Below are 26,019 nucleotides of genomic sequence, written 5' to 3'. Positions count from 1 at the left end.
AAGTCTTTACAAATTTAAGAAGATTGAACTCATACCAAGCATCTTTTCTGACCACAATGGTATGAAACTAGAAATCAATTACAATAAGTAAACTGGAAAAATCACAAATATATACAGACTAAACAACATGCTACTGAACAACCAATGGACCAATGAAAAATCAAAAGAGAAATAAAAAAATACCTTGAAACAAATGAAAATGGAAATACAACATACCAAAACTTATGGGATGCAGCAAAAGCAGTTCTAAGAGGGAGGTTCACAGCAATTAATGCATATCTCAAGAAACAAGAAAAATCTCAAATAAACAACCTAACTTTACATCTCAAGGAAGTAGAAAAGGAACAAATGAGGCCCAAAGTTAGTAGAAGGAAACAAATAAAAATCAGAGCAGAAATAAATGAAATAGAGACTAAAAAGACAATAGAAAAGATCAATGAAACCAAGAACTGGTTCTTTGAAGAGATAAACAAAATTGAAAAACCTTGAGCTAACTCACCAAGTAAAAAAGAGAGAACTCAGATACAATCAGAAATGAAAGAGCAGACATTACAACTGATCACAGAAATACAAAGGATCATAAGAGACTACTGTGAACAATTATATGCCAACAAATCGGACAAACTACAAGAAATGGATAAATTCCTAGAAACGTACAACCTTCCAAAATTGAACCATAAAGAAAAAGAAAATCTAAATAGGCTAATTACTAGTAAGGAGATTGAATCAGTAATTAAAAACCTCCCAGCACACAAAAGTCCAGGACCAGATGGCTTCACTGGTGAATTCTACAAAACATTCAAAGAATTAATGCCAATCCTTCTCAAACTTCCAAAAAACAGAAGAGGAGGGAACACTTCCAAGCTTATTTTATGAGGCCAGCATTACCCTGATACCAAAACCAGACAAGGATGCCAAAAGATAAGAAAATTACAGGCCAAATCCCTGATGAACATCAATGCAAAAGTCTTCAACAAAATATTAGCAAACTGAATTCAACAATACATTAAAAGGATCATACATCACAATCAAGTAGGATTTATCGTAGAGATGCAAGGATGGTTCGACATCCGCAAGTCAATCAATGTGAATACACACTAAGAAAATGATGGATAAAATAAATATGATCATCTCAATAGATGCAGAAAAAGCATTTGACAAAATTTAGCATCCATTTATGATAAAAGTCTCAACAAAGTGGGTACAGGGGGACTGTACCTCAATGTAATAAAGGTCATATAAGACAAACTCATAGCTATCATCATACTCAATGGGGAAAAGCTGAAAGATTTCCCCTTAAGATCAGAAACAAGACAACGATGCCCACTCTTGTCATTGTTATTCAACATAGTATTGGAAGTCCTAGCCACAGCAATTAGGCAAGAAAAAAATTAAACGCATCCAAACTGGAAAGAAAAAAGTAAAACTTCCACTATTTGCAGATGACATGATACTATATATAGAAAACCCTAAAGACTCCACCAAAAAGAGTTATAACTAATAAATGAATTCAGTAAAGTTGTAGGATACAAAATTAATATATAGAAATTTGCATTTCTATACACTAATATTGAACTATCAGAAAGAGAAATTAAGAAAACAATTCCAGGGCCGGCCTGGTGGCTTAGTGGTTAAGTGCTCGCGCTCTGCTGCTGGCGGCCCGGGTTCGGATCCCGGGCACACACTGACGTACTGCTTCTCCGGCCATGCTGAGGCCGCGTCCCACATACAGCAACTAGAAGGATGTGCAACTATGACATACAACTATCTACTGGGGCTTTGGGGGAAAAAATAAATAAATAAATAAAATTAGAAAAAAAAAAGAAAACAATTCCATTTACAATTGCATCACAAAGAATAAAATACCTAGGAATAAATTTAACCAAGGAGGTGAAAGACCTGTACACGGAAAACTATAAGATACTGATGAAAGAAATTGAAGATGACACAAATAAATGGAAAGATATAGTATGATCGTGGATTGAAAGAATTAATATTGTTAAAATGTCCATATCACCCAAATCCATCTACAGATTCAATGCAATCCCTAAAGAAATTCCAATGGCATTTTTCACAGAAATAGAACAAACAATCCTCAAATTTACATGGAACCACAAAGACCCTGAATAGCCAAAGCAATCTTGAGAAAGAACAAAGCTAGAGGCATCACACTTCCTCATATCAAACTATATTACAAAGCTATAGTAATCAGAATAGTATGGTATTGGCATAAAAAGAGACACATAGATCAATGGAACAGAATAGAGAGCCCAGAAATAAACCCACACATATATCATCAATTAACTTACGACAAAGGAACCAAGAATATACAATGGGGAAAGGATAGTCTCTTCAATAAACTGTGCTGGGAAAACTAGACAGCCACATGCAGAAGAATGACACTGGACACTATCTTACACCATACACAAAAATCAACTCAAAATGGATTAAAGACTTGAATGTAAGGGGTTGGCCCTGTGGTGTAGTGGTTATGTTCAGCGAACCCCACTTTGGCGGCCTGGGCTCACAGGTTCAGATCCTGGGTGGAGACTTACACCACTCATCAGCCACGCTGTGGTGGCAACCCATATACAAAATAGAGGAAGATCGGCACAGCTATTAGCTCGGGGCTAATCTTTCTCAAGCCCAAAAAGAGGTAGATAGCTTGGCAGCAGATGTTAGCTCAGGGCAAATCTTCCTCAGCAAAAAACAAAAACAAAAACAAAAACAAAGACTTGAATGTAAGACCTGAAACCATAAAACTCCTGGAAGAAAACATAAGCAGTAAGCTCCTTGACACAGGTCTTGGCAATGAGCTTTTGAATCTGACATCAAAAGCAAAAGCAACAAAAGCAAAAATAAACAAGTGAGACAACATCAAACTAAAAATCTTCTGCACAGCAAAGGAAACCATCAACAAAATAAAAAGGCAATCTATGGAATGGGAGAAAATATTTGCAAATCATTAATCTGATAAGAGGTTAATATCCAAAATATGTAAAGAAGTCATGCAACTCAACAGCAAAAAACCAAACAATCCAATTGAAAAATGGGCACAGGATCTGAATAGCCATTTTCCCAAAGATATACAGATGGCCAATAGGTACATGAAAAGATGCTCAACATCACTAATCATCAGGGAAATGCAAATCCAAAACCACAATGAGATCACCTCACACCTGTTAGAACAGCTATTACCAAAAAGACAAGAAATAACAAGTGCTAGTGAGGATGTGGAGAAAAGGGAACCCTTGTGCACTGTTGGTGGGAATGTAAATTGGTGCAGCCACTATGGAAAACAGTATGGAGGTTCTTCAAAAATTTAAAGATAGAACTACCATATGAGCCAGCAATTCTACTTCTCGGTATTTACCTGAAGAAAAGGAAAACACTAACTTGAAAAGATATATCTACCCCATGTACATTGCAGCATTATTTACAATTGCCAAGACATGGAAGCAACCTAAATGTCCACTGACAGATGAATTGATAAAGAAAATGTGGTGTATATATACACAATGGAATAGTATTCAGCCATAACAAAGAATGAAAAAAAAAGGGGGGGTGGCCGGTCCCATGGCTTAGTGGTTGAGTACGCGAGCTCCGCTGCTGGTGGCCCGGGTTCAGATCCCGGGCGCGCGCCAATGCACCGCTTGTCCGGCCATGCTGAGGCAGCATCCCACATACAGCAACTAAGAAGGATGTGCAACTATGACATACAACTATCTACTCGGGGGGGCTTTGGGGAGAAAAAAGGAAAAGAAAAAAAAAAAGAATGAAATCTTGCCATTTGTGACAACATGGATGGACCTTGAGGGCATTATATTAAGTGAAATAAGTCAGAGAGAGAAAGACAAATCCCTGGTTTTTTTTTTGTGAGGAGATCAGCCCTGTGCTAACATCTGCCAATTCTCCTCTTTTTTTGCTGAGGAAGACAGGCCCTGGGCTAACACCCGTGCCCATCTTCCTCTACTTTATATGGGACGCCGCCACAGCATGGCTTGACAAGTGGTGTGTTGGTGCATGCCCAGGATCCAAACTGGCGAGCCCTGGGCCGCCGCAGCAGAGCGCGCGCACTTAACCGCGTGTGCCACCGGCCCGGCCCCAAAAGACAAATTCTATATGATCTTACTTATATGTAGAAACTAAAACAAACCCAAAAACCAAGCTCATAAATACAGAAGAGATTGGTGGTTGCCAGAGGCGGAGGGTGGTGGATAGGTGAAATGGATGAAGGGATCAGAAGGTACAAACTTCCAGTTATAAAATAAGTAAGTCATAGGGATGTAACGGACAGCATGGTGACTATAGTTAATAATAGTTAATAATATTGTATATATATTTGACATGAAATTACCCCAGATTTAAGGCAAGTTAAACATATTTTAACTGGGAAAACAGATATTTAGACTCTGAGACAGCCGTGTGCATGTAGAAGGAAAAAAAAAAAGATGTATAATGATGTAAGCACTATCTTATTTCATACTAATTTTAATTTTACTTGGATTTGGGTGAGGAATAAGCAACTTGTACAGAGTGTAACTCTGAGGAGAGAGGGAGGCAGATGGGTAAGGAAGGGCTGTCAGAGCTCATTTGAAAAAAAAAAAGAGAGAAGAAAAAAGAAGAGACGAAAAAGATGAGCATTTGCTTGGTAGAAAAAGCACACTGCAACAAAGCAAAATGAATTTGCAGATATCTCACCAAGACTAGGAGGAAGGAGAGAAGAGACTGAGGTTTCTGCAAGTAAGGCATGATAGAAGGAAATTAGCTGCATAGCATGATTTATTTTTATTAATTTAAGATTATGAAATACCATGGGTTCTCTTTAGTATGCTTTTTTATTTGTATTGGTAAATGGAAAATAACATTTTTTTAAAAGTTTGTTCACAACTTTCATTCGCCATCTATATTTTCTATTAAAGATCCTAAGTTTCTCTGCTGGGAATTCTGCTACCCTAGCACTTCGCAAGAAGCTGAATTTTCGAGTTGAAGGTACATTACAATTCCTTCCATTATACCAAGTTGTTTGGTATTATAACAATTCTTATTCAATGAACTTTTCTCTACATCTTCTCAGCAATATCCAATCATTAAATGTTCACCTATTTTAGTGTTTCTACACAGAAAGCACTTTTCTACAGTTTTCATTGTATCAGCCAACATTTTGATTTTACATCCTGATAAATTGTAATCTTAAATTTGGAAATGCATTGCTTTCTTCTATTCCTTTAACAAGTAAAAACCAAGATTGACCCATAGTATCTGTCTACTATAGATGATTAAAATACAACAAAATACAGATAGTTCAGATGCCTTGGGTAGACAGATGCGTTCCACATTTTCATAGATAACATTTGGTCTGCATCTTACACCTCAATAACCTTGCATGAAGGGAAAGTCATACTCTGTCCTATGTTTCATCAGTAGAAGGGGGGCTGCACTTCCAATCTAGATCATCAGCCCCTGAGAGCCGTGTCTCACTCTTCTTTGATTACCCAAGCCTCAGCAAGGAGCCAGTGCACAGTCAGTGCTTCCAACATTGCGAGGAATGCTTGTTGGCTGACAGGTGAGTGCTGTCATGCACGCTCAGGCGTGCATGCAGGTGGGTCCCAGAATTCCCTGTATGTGGGTATGTAAGCCCTAGAAAGTCTTCTGTCTTTTTGACTGAATAAAACCTATTCCCAAGAGTATAATTAAAAAAAAAAATCAAGCTCATGCCTCATCATGGGTGAAATACTCTTCATTCACTTAGAATTACCCAATGAAGCCATAAAAACAACGAGGCTATAAAGCATATGCTCCTAATCCCAAATCCCATTTCTCTCCACGAGATACACAGGATAATGACTGAGTCTATGGCTGGTGCCTCCTGGGGCCCACATCCCCATAAAGCTGGACTCTACATTATTAAACATAACATCTGGCTTTTGACCTCGATTGCTAATGTAGAAATCAATTTCTTTCTTACCTGCAATTAGAAGAGAGTTATTGTCATAAAATGCAAAACTGAAAGTTAAAAAAAAGGTAATCTAACCTCACACACGCAGATATAATATGAACCATTTCGGTCTTTTAGTTATTAAGCTGGTTTCTTCACAAAGCTACAGCAGACAATCTGCTTTCGCCACGGCCCCTTATTCATGGAAGAAAGAGGAAGGAATCTTTCAGGCACAGGTTAACTGTTACCAAAAGTTTACAGACTGCATTAATTGCATTGAATGAAGAATTAGAGAAAAGCTTGTTTCTCTTGCTTTCTGAAAAACCACTCTGGAAAAAGACTTTGTTTCTTCTGAGTGACATATGTCAAAGAGTTTGATATACATTCTTTAACTACCAATCCTTCCTGAAAGCAACAAGAATATCACAGATACATTCCAAGAGGTAAAATCCAGCATCTCATTAGAGTCATGATCACTAATTTTTGTATCCATTTCTGGATTTTACTCAAAAAACATTTAACAAATAATTTTTCATATTCAAACCAAATAATTTTCCTAAAATATTTCCTTTCAGATTCCATTTATTTCCATACCCTAAACATAAGGTAGCACAAGCATAAATCAGCCACCCTGAAACAGGCAGTGTGTGCGTAAGCAAATGAAAGGTGAGTACCCTTATAGGATTACCATAAGTGAGGATGTACAGGGGCTTCCCATTCGTGTCCATGGTGGTCAAGCACGGGGCCTTTGGTGAGATGGTCCCCCATCGCTGTAATGCGGCTTCTAAAGACGGGGGCCAGTTCGTAACCACACCCAGCTGCTCCCCTCGCATTGCCAACATCTGGGCTCCCTCTGGCTTTGGCTGGTTAGGATCTGGTTGTTGAACTAAGTACATTTGAATACAAAAGTTTTCAAGAAAAATACATCCATGTTAGTGCGATCAGTTTTTTCTTTTCATAGAAGCCAGGGGTCTTATACTTAAGGTATAAACTTAGTAGGAGACAGAAAACATGCACACATGCTTTTCTAGAATCAGGGCCATGGCCTACATACTAGCCTCATGGGTGGAATGGAAGCGCTGAATTCTTATAATTTCCAAGGCAGTGTAGGGATGGGTAACTTAGGGGGACCTGAGTGCATTTATAAACTGACAAGTAAAACTACATATTTTAACACACCCAGAGTCTAGGATTGCAACAGCTACATTTAAAATATCAGTTACTGACATACACTAGTAATTCTGGATTCCAAAGAGCTCCAATCTTGCTAAATTATATTTTGCTCTTAAATATTGAGATGTAAATTTAAATTTGATACAACTTACTACGAATAACTAGCAGAGAGCATATTTTCTTGAGTAAAACAAAAATAAATGCCTCATAATCAAATACAATTTGCCCAACTCTAGTTTAGATAGATGAGAAACTGAGATCATTTTTCTCACTTCTGGAAAAGTTTTCTCTCTCATAGTTTATGATTGACAATTTCTACCTGCTGGCCAGAAAATCAGCTATGTCTTACTTGTGGTATTAAGAATAAGAAAATAAAGAGTTTGGGCTACTACAATCAGCAGTTGTTGGTTTTGACTTGAAGTGGTTTGTGTTAAAAGGCTCACGAGCATTCAGCAGCTAAGACACGGGCTCTTGAATTTGTAGAGTGGAGGAAACTGAGACATGCTCCACATGCCCTCCGCATTCCTCTTAACAAGCTTATTCAGAGAGAAATGCCTTGCTGTGAGCTAAGGTTTTCTATGATTTACTTTCATTTCTGTAACCTGATAAAATCCCTATAAAGAGCCTGGCTCATGGGACAAAATCCAAAATCATATTCTGCTGAGGATGATAAACAATCAGTTTGGAAATCTATCCAACAGTGTGGTGCTCTGCATACCTTTAAGGGACCTTCGGGAGCAGTACCTATAGTCTCCACATAAGACTCCTGTCTTCCACTGAATGCTGCGATTACTGCTCTTAAAAAGTAAAATAGCTTTGGTAGAAAAAATATCATTGTAGTTTATGGGACCACAGGGACACTGAAATAAACGAGGGTGAAAGGGTTCTTTTACCTTCTAACAATTCTTCAAAGTCATCAACAAAGAACTCCCTTAACGGCGGTCGCTTAGGTCGTTTGAGGGTGTTGACGAGCTGTTGAATTTTTGCTGATACCCGGCTACTTACAGGCACTCCTGAAAAACAGAAGCATAGGGCAGACGAACTGATTTCAGGACATCACCGCTGGAACAAGCAGCCACAGAACCACGGTGTGACACCTGCGCTCACGCCCCATTGCAAGGGCTGGGAGAAGCAGGCCGATGCCTTTGAGACAGAGTCTCTCTCAAACTGCCACCTGGGACGAGGTGCACAGTGAAGACATTCCACTGGAAGGACTGTCGCAGTGCAGGGACCTGCTGGTAACCAGGGGAGGGTAAAGAGGTGGCAGAAACGATTCTCTCTCAAAATGTCGTGAGCTGTCCTGGTCTGGTGATGTTGGGAAGACTCGGCACCACAGACAGGGCTCGGTCCCACCTCTAATTCCTGAAATATTCCCACTGTCTCAGGTCCTCCTCTCTCAACAGGGGTCAGAGAGCTGACAAAGCAGTGAGACCCTCCCCGAGTCCCAGTCTCCCCGAGACCACGGGCGCTTGGCCTCGCAGGGGCCAGGAGAACATTCTGCTGGAGAAGTCGAATTCAGGTGCTCCGCAGCATCTGGACTTCCATACGAAAGCAAGCAGGACTCAGGCTCCACAAGCTCCGAGGCAGGCCCTGTCCTTCCACAGGTAACCACTAGGTCCCTCCTACCTGTCTTTCAGTTCTACTCACCTGATTCAGGCAATGCATTCTAGAAGCACAGCAAATTAAAGTCTCTAAATTCAAATTTCTATATAACACAGAGCACTAGAATATATTTATTCATGTGTATGAGAAAAATAAATCCTATTTAATACTAACATATTTCTTACTTAAAACAATGAATGCAACAGCATTTTGAAAACTGAATAAGTGAACTGATCATTGAAAAAGGCAAGAAGTTTTAAAATTTCAAAATAAATAGCCCAAATTAACGACCAAAAGGAGTGCTAAGACACTGACATCCTTAACTGGATCAAATGTATCCTCTGCAGGCAAATTTCATTTCCGTTGAAAGGTGCTCAGAAACCTGCACCTGGTAACTATGGGTCTGGGAAACTCTACAGCTCTGACAGTCTGAAGAATCACGGCCTGGAGGGGTCTTTCCCGTAACGGCTGAGGCAGAGCCTGCCTTCTCCATTGCAGGGTATCACAAAAGAGACCTCAGCTTTTGGAACGAGAGTGACAGAATTCAAGGACATTTTTCTATCAAATAAAAAACCTTTTAATAGGTAGTCTCAAAAGAATCTATGAGCACTTTCAGAATTGAGACATTAAATATTTTAAAGTTTTGAAAACACGTAAAAATATACAACCCAGAATTCTCAATATCTAAACAAAGTATTTCCCCATTAAATAGTTCCACTTAACTTAGTTGGGATGGAGATCATTTCACAAGGCTACTGGTTCTCCAGCTTAGTTTAGAACACAGAAGAATCATCCGAGGACCCAGCCCAGAGCTTCTGATGTGTCAGTGTGGGGTGCAGCTCAGGTGGTTTTGATACGAGAGATCATCACGCACTGGGAAACACTGAACTGGACAACACGTGACTCATATGGAGTCATATGGACAACATATGAATTTACCTGGGCGGCAGACAAAGATGACGGACTTCAAAGACAATAAAGTTATTAAAATGGTGATGATGAGGATAACAGTAATGACCAATTTAATAAATGATGAATTTAACAGAGAACTAATGCAAACATTGAAGCTGAAAGCGTCCCAGGAAAACCAATCATATTGGAAACCGGAGTGACTTCAAATGTACCAATGGAGAGCTCATGAGTCCCAGTGACTTTGGGCTCTGACCAAAATGAAGTGCGTGCTGCCTGTCAGAGACTGGGTCCAGGCTTCCCTCGTCAGTGGGATGGATGGCACACCAAGGCTATTTCAGCCATCTTCCACGAAAATAACATTTTATGTCGTCATCGGGTTCTATTCTAACTTTCATGACCCTAGGAAGGACTGAGACTAAAGGACAGCAGAATAAAGCATGAAGTTCAGGTTCAAGTCTGCTACTTCAGATTGGGAAGTAGAAATGGCCACTCTAATCAGAACATACCAGGACTGAAGACATGAGGAATAAAAGATAACACCCTACTGCTGTATTTCCTCAAATGACAAATATTTTTTCCCTTATGGAGAAAAAAAGACCCTCTTTCTTCCAAAGTCTAAAGCAACACACTAGCCCACATCTGTCAATTATTTTGTTTTACATTGAACTTCATCTTGCCCTTCTAAGTAATCATTCATGGTCTAAACACTTGCACACTAATTTCTTAACTGCTTAACCAACATTCATTATTCATTAGCAAAAACATCACCGTCTTATAAAATTTTTCTTCCCATGACTAAATTCCTACAATGTGACATTTTTTTCCTACAAGGAATAACTCTTGGCCAACTTGAAGATAATCTGCAATTCTTGTGACTATACCACCTTCTATGAGGGACTCATGAAGAACGTGATAAATTAGATTCAATGAGTCGACTGTGTATCTAGAAGAAACACACCCCATCATGGGCATAAGAAAGGCAAGTTAGTAGAAATGAAAATTTACAAAGGAGGAAAGAAGTTGCTGAAGACATACCATCGCCAGTCTCCATGAGCTCAGCATTGCCATACTTGGGTGCCGTCCGCGATGTCGTTGAACCTTGTGGCCTTTCTACTTGTATTGAGTGTTCTGAGGTGTAAGTGGTTACATCAGGAGGTGCAGAGTGATTTTCTGTAAGGAAGTCAATCACAAGTTTCTTGATTATCATGATAGAGTTATTCTGAAGGCTAAGTAATCAATGGGGTTTAAAAAAACGCACAACCTAAGAAACGACCATGACCCTGAATCCAAGTCTACTACAGAAATCTCAGCATAAACGTGGTCTTTAAGATACTTTATACCGCTCAAAGTGGAACAAAGCTAGGTAAAACTTCAGATGTAATATCATAACAGGTGTCACATCAATGAAGCACTGTAGCATTTTAACTGAAATAATGTTTTCAAGCAGCCAACGGAAAAAGAGATATTGTAAGTTATGTGTTTGTTCATAAAAGAGTAATTTTCTTGTCTGTCACAGGAGAAGCAGTGGAGAGCTTAAGCTTTGGAGGCAGAGTGCCTGGGGTTTGAATCCCAGCTCTGCAAATTCCTTGAGATCTTGGGAAGTGTCTTTACCTCTCTGTGCCTCAGTCTCCTGATCCATCAAATGGGAACAATAATGGCTACCTCCTTGCAGGTAGGTTAAATAAATTAACACATATAAAGGTCTTAGGACATTTCTTTTCTGTGTGTGTGAGGAAGATTAGCCCTGAGCTAGCATCTGTCGCCAATCCTCCTCTTTTTGCTGAGGAAGATTGGCCCTGGGCTAACATCCGTGCCCATCTTCATCCATTTTATATGGGATGCCACCATAGCATGGCTTGACAAGCGGTGCATCGGTGCGCGCCTGGGATCCGAACCCGGGCTGCTGCAGCAGAGCGCGCGCACTTAGCCGCTATGCCACCGGGCCGGCCCCAGGACATTTCTTGATAGAGGGTGAGCATTCAAGAAATATTAGCTAGTTTATTATTTGTTTTAGCATGAATAATACTCAGTCATTCAAAAAACATCTATCTATTTACAATCTAATGTGCGTGGGGTGCTGTGTTACGCACGGTGAGATGTGCAGCAGTTCTTCCCTGCAGCATTCATTAATGATAAAGGGAAGCACTTAAATGGTTAAATGAGGAAAGCACAATTTTTGTATTTATTAAATAAGGCATTAAGGAGAGCATGTCAAACGAGACTATCAATGACATTTTATATATCCTAGGTTCTAATAATGGCCTTATACTATTAATTTTCACTCATTAATCCTCATTAGATAGAAACTTGTCAAGATCCTATAGTTCCGTGTGACACAAGCACACTACTCTGTGCTGCTGGAAGGGGAGCAGGTTCCAGAAGGCCTTTCTCTTCCAGACGCTGCCCACTTCAGCACTACACGTGAGGGCTATTTTAAACACTGAAATCACCAACAAAAAGCACAAGCATGAGGAGAAACAGGCGCCGAACAGATCATGTAAAGGACACTGTTTACAGTCGGAGCTGGAGCACAAAGGCTCAGCATCGCTCTGTTCCACCTCAGCTGGGAACGTGACCATATCCTCGAACGACTGCGAGAAGGCCATGAGGACTGATTTGGGGTTATACATTATTTTAACAAGTAGGTGGATCCGCAAGCATGGAATTGGCCAACAGTGAGGCTCAACTGTACACAGAGGTGTGTGTGTGTGTGTGTGTGTGTGTGTGTATAGTGTGTATAAAGAAGAGCTTACGTAGATTAAGGACGCTACATGAAGTGAGACTTGCGGCTGAGGAAGATTTACCTGTATTCTCAGGCCAGTTTCAAGCGTAGCAACCCAGAGTGATCCCTCACCCCAATGTGCCCAGACTATCCAGAGAATAGGATAGAACTCGTCCAGGCACACTGACCCGGCACATGTGTGGAAATGCGTGTGGGGGCTGAGGCCTGGGGCCACCAGCAGTCCCTGATTTGGTCCCCAGGTCCACTGCTCATAGCTAATCACCTTTCTATACTTCAGTTTCCTTCTCTGTAAACTGGAGGTGATAATGACAATACTGACCTTGTAAGGTTACAGAGGGAATGAAGTAAACACACACAAGCACTGAAGCACTGTTGTTGTTTGGTGCACAGACATCTGCTGAAGGGAAGTTCTAGATGCCAGTGTGCCATGAGATGAACACAGGTACGAGTGGCAGCCCCAACAAGCCACTATTTGTCCAGGGTCTGAACCTGGGAATCTTTGTAAAGCATGACAAGTGGCACCAGAGCCCTAAACATAGGCCATCAGCAGAAAGCTGAGTGCCCCACTTCTCATCTCCCTTTCCAAGAGTACTCACCCTGTTGTGGGCTGAACTTTGTCCCCTCAAAACTCACATGTTGGAGTCCTAACCTCCAGGACCTCAGAATGTGACTGTGTTTGGAGAAGGGCCTTTACAGAGGTGATAAAGGTAAACTGGGGTCACTGGGGTGGGCCTAATCCAATAGGACTGGTTTCTTATAAGAGGAGGACATTAGGACACAGGCAGACACAGAGGGACGGTCATGTGAGGACACGGGGAGAAGATGGCCATCTACACGCTGAGGAGAGAGGCCTCAGGAAAAACCAGCCCTGCTCATACCTGGCTCTCGGATTCTAGCCCCCAAGACTGAGGGACAACAAATGCCTGCTGTTTAAGCCCCCAGCCTGTGGTACTTTGTATTGGCAGCCCAGCAAACTACAACATACCCTTAAGAGCAGTTTCTTAGAACTTAGCCCAGAGAAGAACGGCCTGTGACAGGGGGAGAGCGAGGTCAGGATGCTGTATCAGGTCATGGAGGGAAGTACAAGAGGGATGGAGAGGACCGTTCCAACAGCCTCTTTAATTTTTCAGACACCGTGTTCATCCTTTTCACCACCTCTAACTGTGCTTTGACCAAATAGACCATTTCATGTTTCAAAATGATCTAATTCTCCACGGCTAAGTAGTACTCACTGGGGCCTCCTATTTCCAATGAAAATACAATAGATGCTAATGTATGACGAGCAAGTTTTCAAATTAGCCACCTAAAACAAAAGCAGCTAAAGTGTGAGTTCACTGCATTCTGATTCTATTCAGATTTACTTGTGTTTAAGTTACGCTGTAGCCACACCACTGCTGATTGCCAATCAGTCTTTGTGTTGGGCAGTGGGAATACTGCAGTGTTTCCACTTTGAAGTTGGGAAAATAATAATTCTGATACATCTGGTGGTTAAAAAATAGGAACAGTGACAGCTGGGTGACTTCAAAGTGCTTTCCAAATTTATTTACATGTCACCTCCCCTCCCACTCCCTTTCAAACTCCTTGAATATGCTGTCACTGTAGGATCACAAACCCAGCAGCTGGCTTCAGTTAGGAAGCCAGAGAACGTTCTGCCACTATAGTGATGCACTGGGCCCTACTGTATTTTGATAAAGATCAGGACTCTCAGTATTTCACTAGATTACCTATCTTTTGAGGAGTATTTAAAAGCACCTTGTATGTAACAGATGCTCAAGACAGACTTGTCGATGAGTAAGAAGTGGAGCCCAGCTGAAGGTGCAGGTTCAAAGGTCTGAAATGCTCGTCAGCTCCAGGTACAAGGCCAATGAAGTCCTCGAGCATGAGGAGCATTCTGAAGATTAAGAACTCTTGTCAGAGTGGGTCTGTATCTCTTGAGCAAGATGGCTCACCGTCCCTTAGATCAATTTCCCAGCACTTTTATTTTTTTTATTATTTTTTTTTAAAGATTTTATTGATTTTATTTTTTTTCCCCCCAAAGCCCCAGTAGATAGTTGTATGTCATAGCTGCACATCCTTCTAGTTGCTGTATGTGGGACTCGGCCTCAGGATGGACGGAGAAGTGGTGCCTCGATGCGCACCCGGGATCCGAACCCGGGCCACCAGCATCGCAGCGCGTGCACTTAACCACCAAGCCACAGGGCCGGCCTCCCAGCACTTTTAAAACCAAAGGAAAAATGGTGGCCATACTTCCAGGCACCTGTCAAGTGTCACCTCCACTGTGAGCCTGGGGACCTTCACATCTGCTCCCCCTGGGGGGGGTTCTGTCTCATCTGCCCCTGCATTGCTTTCACTCTCCACAGCCGACATGGGTTCCTTAAAAATCTGCAATTCGAGACAGGTGCAAGGGGAAAGGAGGAGGAAGTATAACTCAGCCATCACTCGTGACGCACCTGCAACCTCTTTTGGCTCCATCAGCACCAGGGCTCCCATCTCACTCCATGAACCTCCCCCCTCCCACTCTGGGGTTCAGTCTGTTACTGTGGCCAACAGTCCACCCCATCTGGACAGCTGTTTCCAGAATGACCACTTCAGGGTACCGGCTGGTCTCCCTGCTGAGCTCTGCCTTGGAAGTTCCCTGCTTCCTTGACCTAACTCCTTCCTACTCACCTGCTCTTGCAGGCATATGGCTCAGTCTGGCTTCCTGCGTCCTACTCAGATGCTGAAACTACATGGCACCCAGCCCACATTGTCTGTACTCAGCAAATGTTGGAGCAATAGTTCAAAAAATGAATGAACACAAGAACGAATAAATTAAAGAACATGACAACTGCAGACAAAATGCCTCCGGTTCTAACACTGGCTAAAAAGAAGCATTCTTTAATTCTAACTAAGTGGGAATCCCCAGGGGCCAATGGTGATAAATCCCACTTTTAAGCCGTGTTAATTATTTTTCAGTCCCCAAATAACTTCTAAATGAAGAGAAGAAAAATAGGAAATCTGGTTTTCATGTGTATAGAGCAACGTGCTCGTGGTCCACTAACTGATGATGGGTAAGGAGTAATGCATTCAAAGTTGAATAGTTGCAACAGAGACTTTATGGTCCACAAAGCCTAAAATATTTACTTTCTGGCCCTTTACAGGAAAAACTTGCCGACCCTGTTATAGAACTATGAAGCTCTAGCTGCAAGGACGCCCAAGCAGGGGAGTTGGGGTGTAGCAGGGAGACCCCAGCCCCAAGCATGTGGGCTTTGCCAATATCACCATCCTCCCTATGTATTTGATATTTTAAGACTGTTTGTAAATGTTTGAGATTATAAAAGAATTCTGATACTTTGGATGATTATACATAAATAAATTAGGGTAATTTATGTCAGTGGTGGCTATTCAAGCCTTGGAATAAATTCCTTAGTCAGCCGGAATCTAGACTCAAAAAAAACGCAATATCTAGACTCAGGCTAATTATGCAACGAGTACGTGGGGTGCTTTTGACTTCTATCTTAGCAGGATTAGATGCAAGAAATCTGATGAGAACCTGCTTGCTGATACAAGTAGCACACATTGAAACCAGCATTCACGTCAATGAATTCTAAAATGTTCTGGAAACGGCAATTACTTCTATGAATATCTGCTAATGACAATGCACCCCCAGCACATGCTGACGGAGCCTGTATGTGACAATGTCTGAGATGTGTCAGTTAACAAAGGGTGACAGAGACCTTACCAATCTATCTGTAGCTACAAAATGACAGAATAGTCATGCAGAAGTTTCTTTAATTTTCTGAATATACGAAATTTGATTCTGAATTATGACAATGTTATCTATTCTGCTTTGTTCTTATCTTAGTCTAGAAATGCATTAATAAATATTTTTCTTCGACTTCTCCATTTCTATGTAGATAACTAATTCCTATACTATTTTACTCAGAGGCTTTTTGCAAATATGCCTCTTGAAGTTAAAAACGTTCCATTAATTCTTCTGGTTACTCTAAGATACGCTCCTCAACTTCTGATAGAATATTTTAGAGGTATTAATCCTTTCTTTTCCAATTGTCTTAAGAATGTTACATTCACAGACGTTCTAAATAATGTAAATACTTTCTGATAATGATCCAGAAACCTTCTGGTTCTTGCAATAGAGGGAGGGCCTACGAGTGATGATAGCATTCCATCTGAGGTGTGGGGAGCTGTCATAACGGCTGGTCTCATTTCTTCTTCTTCTTCTTTTTTTTTTTTTTGTGAGGAAGATTAGCCCTGAGCTAACATCTGTCGCCGATCCTTCTCTTTTTGCTGAGGAAGACTGGCCCTGGGCTAACATCTGTGCCCATCTTCCTCCACTTTATATGGGATGCTGCCACAGCACGGCTTGACAAGCAGTGCATCGGTGCGCGCCCGGGATCCGAACCCCGGGCTGCCGCAGCAGAGTGCGTGCGCTTAACCACTATGCTACCGGGCCAGCCCCAGGTCTCAAATCTTGCATTACAAATGTGCACATTCTCAGTCCTTACCAGCTCAGGATGGGGAATGTTTTGGAAGCCTCAATGTCAGTGTCTTAAGTGTGAAAGTAACAGCACATCACAAAAGACGCAACAACAAGCAGAGTCGTAGGAAGAAAAAACAACCTGGAAGGGGACTTTGCATTGTAGGCTAAACCAGCTTGACTATGGAGACATATGTGCGGTGTCCCTTTTCATGTCGTCATGATGAAAACCCACAAGGGCTTGGGATTTCACTCCAATGACGACAAAGTAGAAAAACAGCCCACTCTGTGACAGACTCCTCATGGCCTTTGTGGTCTCTCACCGCCTGGCTCTCCTCCAAAAGAAGTGCCTGTAGACTCTACCCAAGTGCCTCCCCACAGGATTAGAGGTGGAGTCGGGGGGTTATTTTACCCTAAATTCCTTTCAGCACACACAATTTTCTTATCTGTAGGCTTTCGATGATCTCAACAAAAGGTCCAAATGCTGCCAATTCTCTGACTTTTTACTTCTTTTCTTTACTACAGGAATAAAGTATTTTAATTCTCCTTTTCTCATCGTTTTATTATTTTGCCACTGCTGTCTTTCAAAAAATTTTTTTTATCTTTACAGAAAATTCCCAGATATTTCAGGAACTTATCTTTGTGCCAAATTAGAAATTACTGAAATGTCACACAAAAGCTATATTTAGGTTACATTGAGACTTGAGGTACATGAGTAATGCAACCTTTTATAGTCTGGATAAATTTAATTTTCCATGTTATAATTTCCTCCAGTATTCCACATGTAAATTCACAAAGGGAGAGCCAAAAGCAGTGATTAATTTGTTCAAAATATGTGTTTCTTTTGGTGAGATTCTGATACTTCCTTAAAAGTGAAGTGAATCAGAATAATACACACATTTCCAAGGTTGGAGTGAACGGCAGAGATGGAGGGAATTCTACGTCTAACCTATCCATGTAGGTGTTGGATAGAACACAATGACAGAACCTCAGCCGCTCTCTCAGGTTCCAAAACACACACAAAGAAATTTTATTATCTATCTAAAAATATTTAACGGTCACACATTTCTGTTTAATTTTTAACTTAACCATGATTTCAAATAAAGGTTCTCAGTACACATATTACTGAAAACATTAAAATGAATTATAATAATACCATATTGCATTTGAGGTTACTTTAAAAATTTTTGAAAAATTTTCCTATTTTCTCCTTTTACTCACAACAGTTCTGAGAGGTACAAAGGAAACAAATTATTATTCCATTTTCTTCCTACTAAAAAACTAAAGCAGGGAGAGGTGACTTCTGAAGATGTCAGCAGCCGTTAACATTAGAACCGTGACTAGACCCAGCTCTCCTGACCAGCTGTCTGCATCCCACCAATGGACAAACAGTCTCATTTCTGACACTGAAAAGGCTGATGCTTTTAACTTCAACTTCATTCTGAGTGAGTGCTGTTGGGGCTAAGTCCTAAGAAGTCGATTTGAAATTCCTTGACTCTGTCAGGTAATTAATAATCTAGAAATAAACACTCTGTGAGTCTGAGATGTTTGCAGAGTATTTAATTCATTCCTTACATTTATCTGTTTTCTACGTTTGGGACTTCTTCAGCTCTGAGGTTTGATGTGGTGAGGAGAATGTGCACCTGTGTCTTGTACTGGGTTTTCCTCGTCTGGGTGTGGCGAACCCTTCTCCACACTGCTGTTTTAATGGAGAGCATATGGAATTACTTTATGAAATTTTTTATTATTGAAATGTTTAAAAATCTTAATCCACAGCTGAAAATGGATCAGAACAGACCTGGATATCACACTTGTCCCTTCCACACCAGACAAGGACTCATTTTCCCGGCATAATGAGTGACAGGTGCAAGTGGAGGCAGAAAAGTACCTTATTCACCCACATTTCGTACAGCCACACGGCTCATCCAATATACTCTCTTTTCCTCTTTTAATTCTTATTTAATCTCCTTTCTTACATCAATTTCAAACATTTCAGCGAATGCTTCCTAACCATGTGCTTTTTCCAATACAGAGGATCTCACTCACTATAGAACCTATATACAAAATAACTTGAACTACCCAAGAAATCTAAACACCTACACCAGAAAAAAGTATAAAGCAGTAGTGATTAAAGCCCTCTTCTTCCTTAAATGATTTCCAAAGTAATGGCAAACTCACCTTAAACTTCCCTGCCTTGTTTATCAGCACTATTAAGATTTCATTTAGGACCATATTTCAGTGTGAGGAGAGGAAACGTGAGCAGGTATGGCTGCAAGTTTCCTTGATGAACAAGAATGCATTCTGTTAGGAGCAGAGAGCTCCTGAGAGTCTAGCTGTGGGAGACACTGGGACGGTGAAAAATAGTAAAACCCAAGCACAGAGTAGCCCAGGAGTTGGGGTGGGGCCAGCGCTGTCCCTCAATGGATTCCATGGCCTCGAGGCACAGGTAGAGGAATTCGTAAACAAGAAGGTCACAGCTACTCAGTGTTGCCTAGTTACCAACAATGAGAACAGCGCAAACACTGACCAGGTACTCACCTATGTGCGTCTGGGCCATGACGTCAGCCAGCCTGTGGGCAGCGCCACTCCCCCCACTCTGGGTGGAAGAGGAGGAGGTGGTGGAGGTGGTAGAGCCATGGATGGCCTGGCTGATCCAGTGCTCCATGTTGATGCTGCCCTGGCTGGAGGTGGGGGTCCCCTGGGAGTCCCCCTGCACTGAGCCTTCATCATCTGAGCCAGAAGAGGTATCTGTGTGAAAGAAAGGCAATTTGCTATGCAACACAGCAAAGAAGCACGTCCCAATCAAACTCGGCCAACAGACCTACCTCACGTACTAACTGTTCAATGACTTTTGCTTCAACACTCTTGAAAGGTTATACCACTTCTCAGATAACGAATTTTTTCTTAGTATAATGAATTTTTCACCCAAAACGCCTTACATAAACATGCTACAAAAGTTTCTTTTGACATTACAATCTCGGAGAAAGACATACCAATTTCCTCCACTCAACAGTTTCGGGAAGAAATCAGACGTTTTCTTTGTACACAAAGACCAAGTGAGAGGGCCAAGGGCAGCATTTTCTAAGAGATGTTGAACTTGCACGTGTTTCAGGGTGTGACTGCTTGCAGCTCTTGTTTAGTCCCAAGATGTTTCTCTGAGCTATAATTTATTCTTAAATTCAGTGTGAGTGCAAGATACACACCCATGCACCTCCCCAAAGAGGGAGCTATCTGAAGAAAATGTAGAAGGAAAAACGCACCTCAGTGAAGGGCTCTTATCTCTTCACCCAACCTACAGGCTCCAGACTGTGCCTCCTCCTTTGGTGAGGACAATAAACATTACACCTTATGGTCAAGCTAAATGTGTTCACTCTTACATTCATTTCTTATCAAATTTTTCATTATTTACTTGATTTATTTTCCTATCTGTAAAAACTGTATATCTTGAATTGAGATGAAACGTTACTTTTTTCATTACAATTAATGGAAATATTTTTCGTTTAATAGCTTTTCTCTTAGCAGCAAAGTTTTCAAGAATGAATTATTGGTGTACTTGTTATTTAAACTTCAATGTAAGAATGACATTTAGGAGCCTACCTTTAGGTGAGTTATGTGAGATGCTAGGAGGGAATAAAGGATGTGAATAGTTCTAGAACACTTAATGAGAATAAGAGAAATAATCTGTCTTAAATCAAGACAGAGGATTTTTTTTTTTTTAAACACAACAATATTTGTAAAGGATATTTACTCTGATATTTTATTATCATTGTGACATGACCTATACTGTTTGGAAATTTTTTTAAAGTTTACTTGTTAGAAAAGCAACAATAATACTAGGAGCCTGGCAAATTCTCTCCCCCTGCCCTGCTTTTTAAAATAATTTAGAATTATAATTTATATATTTTTTGTACTGAGACCTGAGGCTTTTTTCAATTTTTTTTTTTACTGTGGTAAAATACACACAACATAAAATTTACCATCTTAACCATTTTCAAGTGTACAGTTCAGTGGGATTACATACATTCATAATGTTGTGCAACCATCACCACCAGCCATCTCAATAGCTCTCTTCATCTTGCAAATCTGAAATTCTGTACCCATTAAACAATAATTCCCCATTGCACCCTCCCCTCCAGCCCATTCTGACTACTCTAGGTACCTCATATAAGTGGAATCATATGGTATTTGTCTTTTTGTGACTGGCTTATTTCACTTAGCATAATGTCCACAAGGTTCATCCATGCTGTAGCATTTGTCAGAATTTCCTTCCTTTTTAAGGCTGAATAATATTTCACTGTCTTTATAGACCACATTTTTCTTATCCACTCATCTGTTGATGGATACTTCGTTGTTTCCATGTTTAACTATTGTGAATAATGCTGCTATGAACATGGGTGAACAAATATCTCTTCAAGACTCCGCTTTCAATTCTTTTGGATATATACCCAGAAGTGGAATTGCTGGATCATATATTAATTCTTTTTTTAATTTTTTGAGGAACTACCATACTGTTTTTCCATAGAGGGTGCACCATTTTATATTTCCACCAACAATTCACCAGGGTTCCAATTTCTCCACATGCTCACTAACACCTGTTATTTTGCGTTTTTTTGATAGTAGTGATCCTGATAGGTGTGAGGTCATGTTTCATTGTGATTCTGATTTGCATTTCCCTAATGATCAGCGATGCTGACCATCTTTTCATGTGATTATTGGCCATTTGTATATCTTCTTTGAAAAAATGTCTATTCAAGTCCTCAGACTTAAGACTTTTAAGAAATGTATATACCCATATACTCACAGTGAACATTACCATCTCCCCAAAAAGCTTTCTCATGCCCTTTTACAGTCAATCTTTCATCCCTCACCCTACCTTTTCACAAGAAAACTATAGAACAATATCACTCATGATATAGACACAAAAATCCTCAAAAAATATTAGCAAACAGAATCAAGCAACATATAAAATAGCTAGTACACCACGACCAACTGGTGACCAGGATTATACATATGAACATGAATTAAGGTTGATTTGACATTCAAAAGTGAATTAATGTTAGACACCATATTAGTAGAATAAAGGGAGAAAAACCATAAGCTAACCTTGAAAGTCACAGAAAAAGTATTTCACAAAATCTAACACCCACTCATGATAACACCTCCCAACAAAGCAGGAAGAAGGGAATTTCCTCAATCTGATAAAGGGCATCCATGGAAACCCACAGCTAACACTGTATTTAATGGTAGCAGACTGAACACATTTCCCCTAAGATCAAGAACAACGCAAGGATGTCTCTTCTTGCCACTTCTCTTCAACGTTATCCGGAAGGCTCTAGCCAGTGAAATACAGCAAAAAGAATAAATTAAAGGCATCCAGACTGGAAAGGAAGCAGTAAAACTCTATTCACAGATGACATGATCTCGTATGTGGAAAATCCCAAGGAATACACCAAAATTTCTTGAATTAATAAATGAGTTTAGCAAGGTCACAGTATAAGATACAAAATATCTTTATACTATATCTTTATACAATATCTTTAAAAATATATATCTTTATAAAATATCTTCATACTAGCACTGAACAATTTGGGAATGAAATTAAGAAAACAATTCCATTCATAACAGCATCAAAAATGATAAAACACTTAGCAATACATCTAACAACTCAAGGCAATACTTAATAAAATCCTAGAAGGCTATTTTTTTTTTTTCAAGAAATGGGAAGCTTATTTTATCCGGAGGTACAAAGGACCTAGAATAGCCAAAATAATTTTGAGAAATATGGAGGACTTCACTACCTGATACCAAAACTTACTATGAAGTTACAGTAATCAAGATAGTGATATTAGCACAAGAATAGGCATATATATCAATGGAACAGAACTGAACCCAGAAATAAAGTCTTACGTTTACGGTCAATTTATTTTTGACAAAGGTTTCATTACAATTCAATGAGAAAAAGATCATCTTTTCAACAAATGTTATTGGGCAACTAGATATTCACATATCAAAAAAAGAAAAACATAGATCCTTACCTCACATCGTAAACAAAAATTAACTCAAAATGGATCACAGATCTAAAAGAAAGAACTAAAACTATGAAACTTCTAAAACTTCCAAAAGCACAATCCATAAAATAATAATTGATGAGTTGAACTTTATCAAAACAAAAATCTCTTCAGCTTCAAAAGATGCTATTATTTTTCCTATGAGTTATATAACAAGTCACCACAAACTCAGTGGCTTACAACACCTCACACATTTATTATCTTACAGTGCTGGGGTCAGAAGTCTACAATCAAGGTGTCAGCAGGGCTATCTTCCTTTTGGAGGCTTTAGGGGAGAATCCATTTCTTTGCCTTTTCCACCTTTAGCGGCCACCTGCATCACCTGCATCCTTGGCTCATGGCCTCCTTGTCTATCTTTAAAGCATAACCCTCCAACCTCTGGTTCCACTGTCTTTTTTCCTGATTTTGACACTCTTCCCTCTCTCTTAAAAGAATCTTTTTTCCCCGGTTTTATTGAGATATAATTGACATGCATCACTGTATAATTTTAAGGTGTACAGCATAATATTTTGACTAACATATATTGTGAAATGATTACTGTTCTATAAACTTAGCATCCGTCGTCTCATATAGATACAAAAAAAAGCAAAAACATTTTTTTCCTTGTGATGTGAACTCTAGGATTTACTCTCTTAACAACTTTCCTATACCTCATACAGCAGTGTTAACTCTTGTCATCATATTGTACATTCCATCCCTAGTACTTATGTATCTTATAACTGGAAGTTTGTACCTTTTTGACCACCTTCCTCCAATTCCCCTACCCTTACCCCCAACCTCTGGTAACCACAAATCTGATCTCTTTTTCCATAAGTTTTTTTTTTTAGATTCCACATATAAGTGAGATCACGCAGTATTTGTCTTTCTCTGTCTGAATAAGGACCTTTTTGATTACAGTGGGCCCACCTGGTTAATCCAGGATAACTGCCCCATCTCAAGATCCTTAACTTAATCATATCTAGAAATGTCCATGTTACAGTGTAAGGTAATATACTCACAAGTTCTAGGAATTAGGACGTGGATATCTTTGGAGGGGTTGTAATTCTGTCCTCCATAGACACCATTAAGAAAACGAAAGACAAATCACAGTTTGCAAACTGTACATCTGATAAAGGACTTGCATTCAGATTATATAAAGAACTCTTAAACAGTGAGAAGACAGACTACTCATATAAAAAATGGGCAAAAAAATTGAACAGACATCTCACCAAGAAATATATACAAATGGCTAACAAGCACACGAGAAGATGCTTGGCATCATTATTCATTAGGGAAATGCAAATTAAAACCACAATAAGATACCATTTCACATCCACTAGGATGACTATAATAAAAAATACAGATAATACCAAGTGTTGGTGAGGATGATGAGATACTGAAATCCTCACACATTGCTGGTGGGAATATACAATAGTGCAGCCATTATGGAAACAATTTGGCAGTTTCTTACAAGTTAAACATAAACTTACCATAAGACTCATTAATTCCACTCCTAGGAATCTACCCAAGATGAATGAAATTATATGTATATACAAAGATATATACATAAATGTTGACAGCAGCATTATTCATAATAGCCAAAAACTGAAACAAGCTAAATATTCACAAGCTAGTGAATGGATAAACAAAATGTGGTATATATCTATCTAACAGGATACACTTCAGCAATAAGAAGGAATGAACTACTGATGCACACTACAACAAGGATGATGCTCAAAAAAATTACACTCAAGAAGCAAGATACAAAGAATATATTCTATAATTTCATTTATGAAATATCTAGAGTATTTATAGAGGCATATAAATCAGATCAGTAGCTCCCTAGGGCTGGGTGTGAGAATGGGAATTAACTGCAAATGGGCACAAGGAAAATTTTGGGGGTGATGGAAATGTTCTAAAACTGGATTGTGGCAATGGTTGCACAAACTACATATTTGTAGTTTATATACTTACAATGGGTTAGTTTTATGGGATTAAATTATACCTCAAGAAAGATATTAAAAATGAATGTGTGTTCTGCAACAGTTGGGTGTAATATTCTGTGAATATCAACTGCATCAACTTGGTTGATAATGTTGTTTTGATAACTTTCTTATGATTATTGCAGAAGGGTATTTTAGAAATCTCCAAATATTATTCTTGATTTTTCTATTTTTCCCTTCATCATGCCAGTTTCTGCCTTATAAATTATAATGCTCTGTTTTTAGGTATATAAATATTCATTGTAATGTCTTCCTGGTGAATTGCTCATTTTCCATTATGCAATGTCCCTCTTTATATCTTGTATTACTTTGTCTTGTCTACTTTGATATTAACATAGACTTGTTCACCTTCTTATGCTTAATGTTTGCATTGTATATTTTTTCATCATTTTAACTATCCTTGTTTTTATATTTAAATGTGTCTCTTATAGATAATGTATAGATGTATCTCCCTTTTTTATCCAGTCTGACCAACTCTATCTTTTAACTGGGTGTTTGGTCCACTTATATTTATTGTAATAATTGATATGAATGGGTTTAAATCTAACATTTTCCTATTTGTTTTCCATCTATTCCACCTATTTTTTATCTCTCTGTTGATTTTTCCTGCCTTTTTTGCTATTAACCAGATTTCTTTTTTTGCTGAGGAAGATTCACCCTGAGCTAACATCCACTGCCAAACTTCCTCTTTTTGTATGTGAGCTGCTGCCACAGCATGGTCACTGACAGACAAGTGGTGTAGGTCTGCACTCGGGCCGCTGCAGCAGAGCGTGCCGAACTTAACCACAAGGCCACCAGGGCTGGCCCACCACATATTTTTAAGAGTTTCATTTTATGTCCTCTATTAAATTCTTACCTATACCTCTTCTCATTTTTCAATGGTTGCTCTAGGGATAACAATATGCACCTTAATAAGTCTATATGGTGTCACTATTGTAACTGTTTGCTCTTCAAATCTGACACTATAAACCTTCTCTCCCACCTCTACTCACAACACATCTGACACTACTCACTTCCTACCTTCCACTTTCTGTTTCCTACTTCACAAATGTAATAACCACACAACAGTATAATTCCATTCACCCATCCTTGTCTTTTGTACAATTGTTTTAAAGCAAATTACA

The 26,019-nt window shown here is 39.6% G+C and overlaps 1 protein-coding gene across 5 annotated transcripts in view; it reads right to left on the bottom strand.

The window, feature by feature from the left end:
• The window catches only part of DIP2C (DIP2 acetate--CoA ligase C (putative)), a 434,532-nt gene that overhangs the window by 129,408 nt on the left and 279,105 nt on the right, over positions 1–26,019 (bottom strand). For all 5 annotated transcript variants that reach the window (XM_087420883.1, XM_087420885.1, XM_087420886.1 and 2 more), the window contains 4 exons: positions 19,384–19,593; positions 10,661–10,795; positions 8,005–8,124; positions 6,627–6,824 (listed from right to left, as the gene is read on the bottom strand). In XM_087420883.1, coding sequence (XP_087277009.1) covers positions 6,627–6,824; positions 8,005–8,124; positions 10,661–10,795; positions 19,384–19,593 — 663 coding nt within the window. The remainder of the gene's footprint in view (positions 1–6,626; positions 6,825–8,004; positions 8,125–10,660; positions 10,796–19,383; positions 19,594–26,019) is intronic.

Source organism: Ceratotherium simum, chromosome 32 (genome assembly GCF_057802395.1).
Source record: "Ceratotherium simum simum isolate JZ-2026a chromosome 32, ASM5780239v1, whole genome shotgun sequence".
Classification (NCBI taxonomy): Eukaryota; Metazoa; Chordata; class Mammalia; order Perissodactyla; family Rhinocerotidae; genus Ceratotherium; species Ceratotherium simum.
The sequence above is the reverse complement of the archived record's forward strand: the minus strand, read 5'-3'. Positions and strand labels throughout refer to the sequence as shown.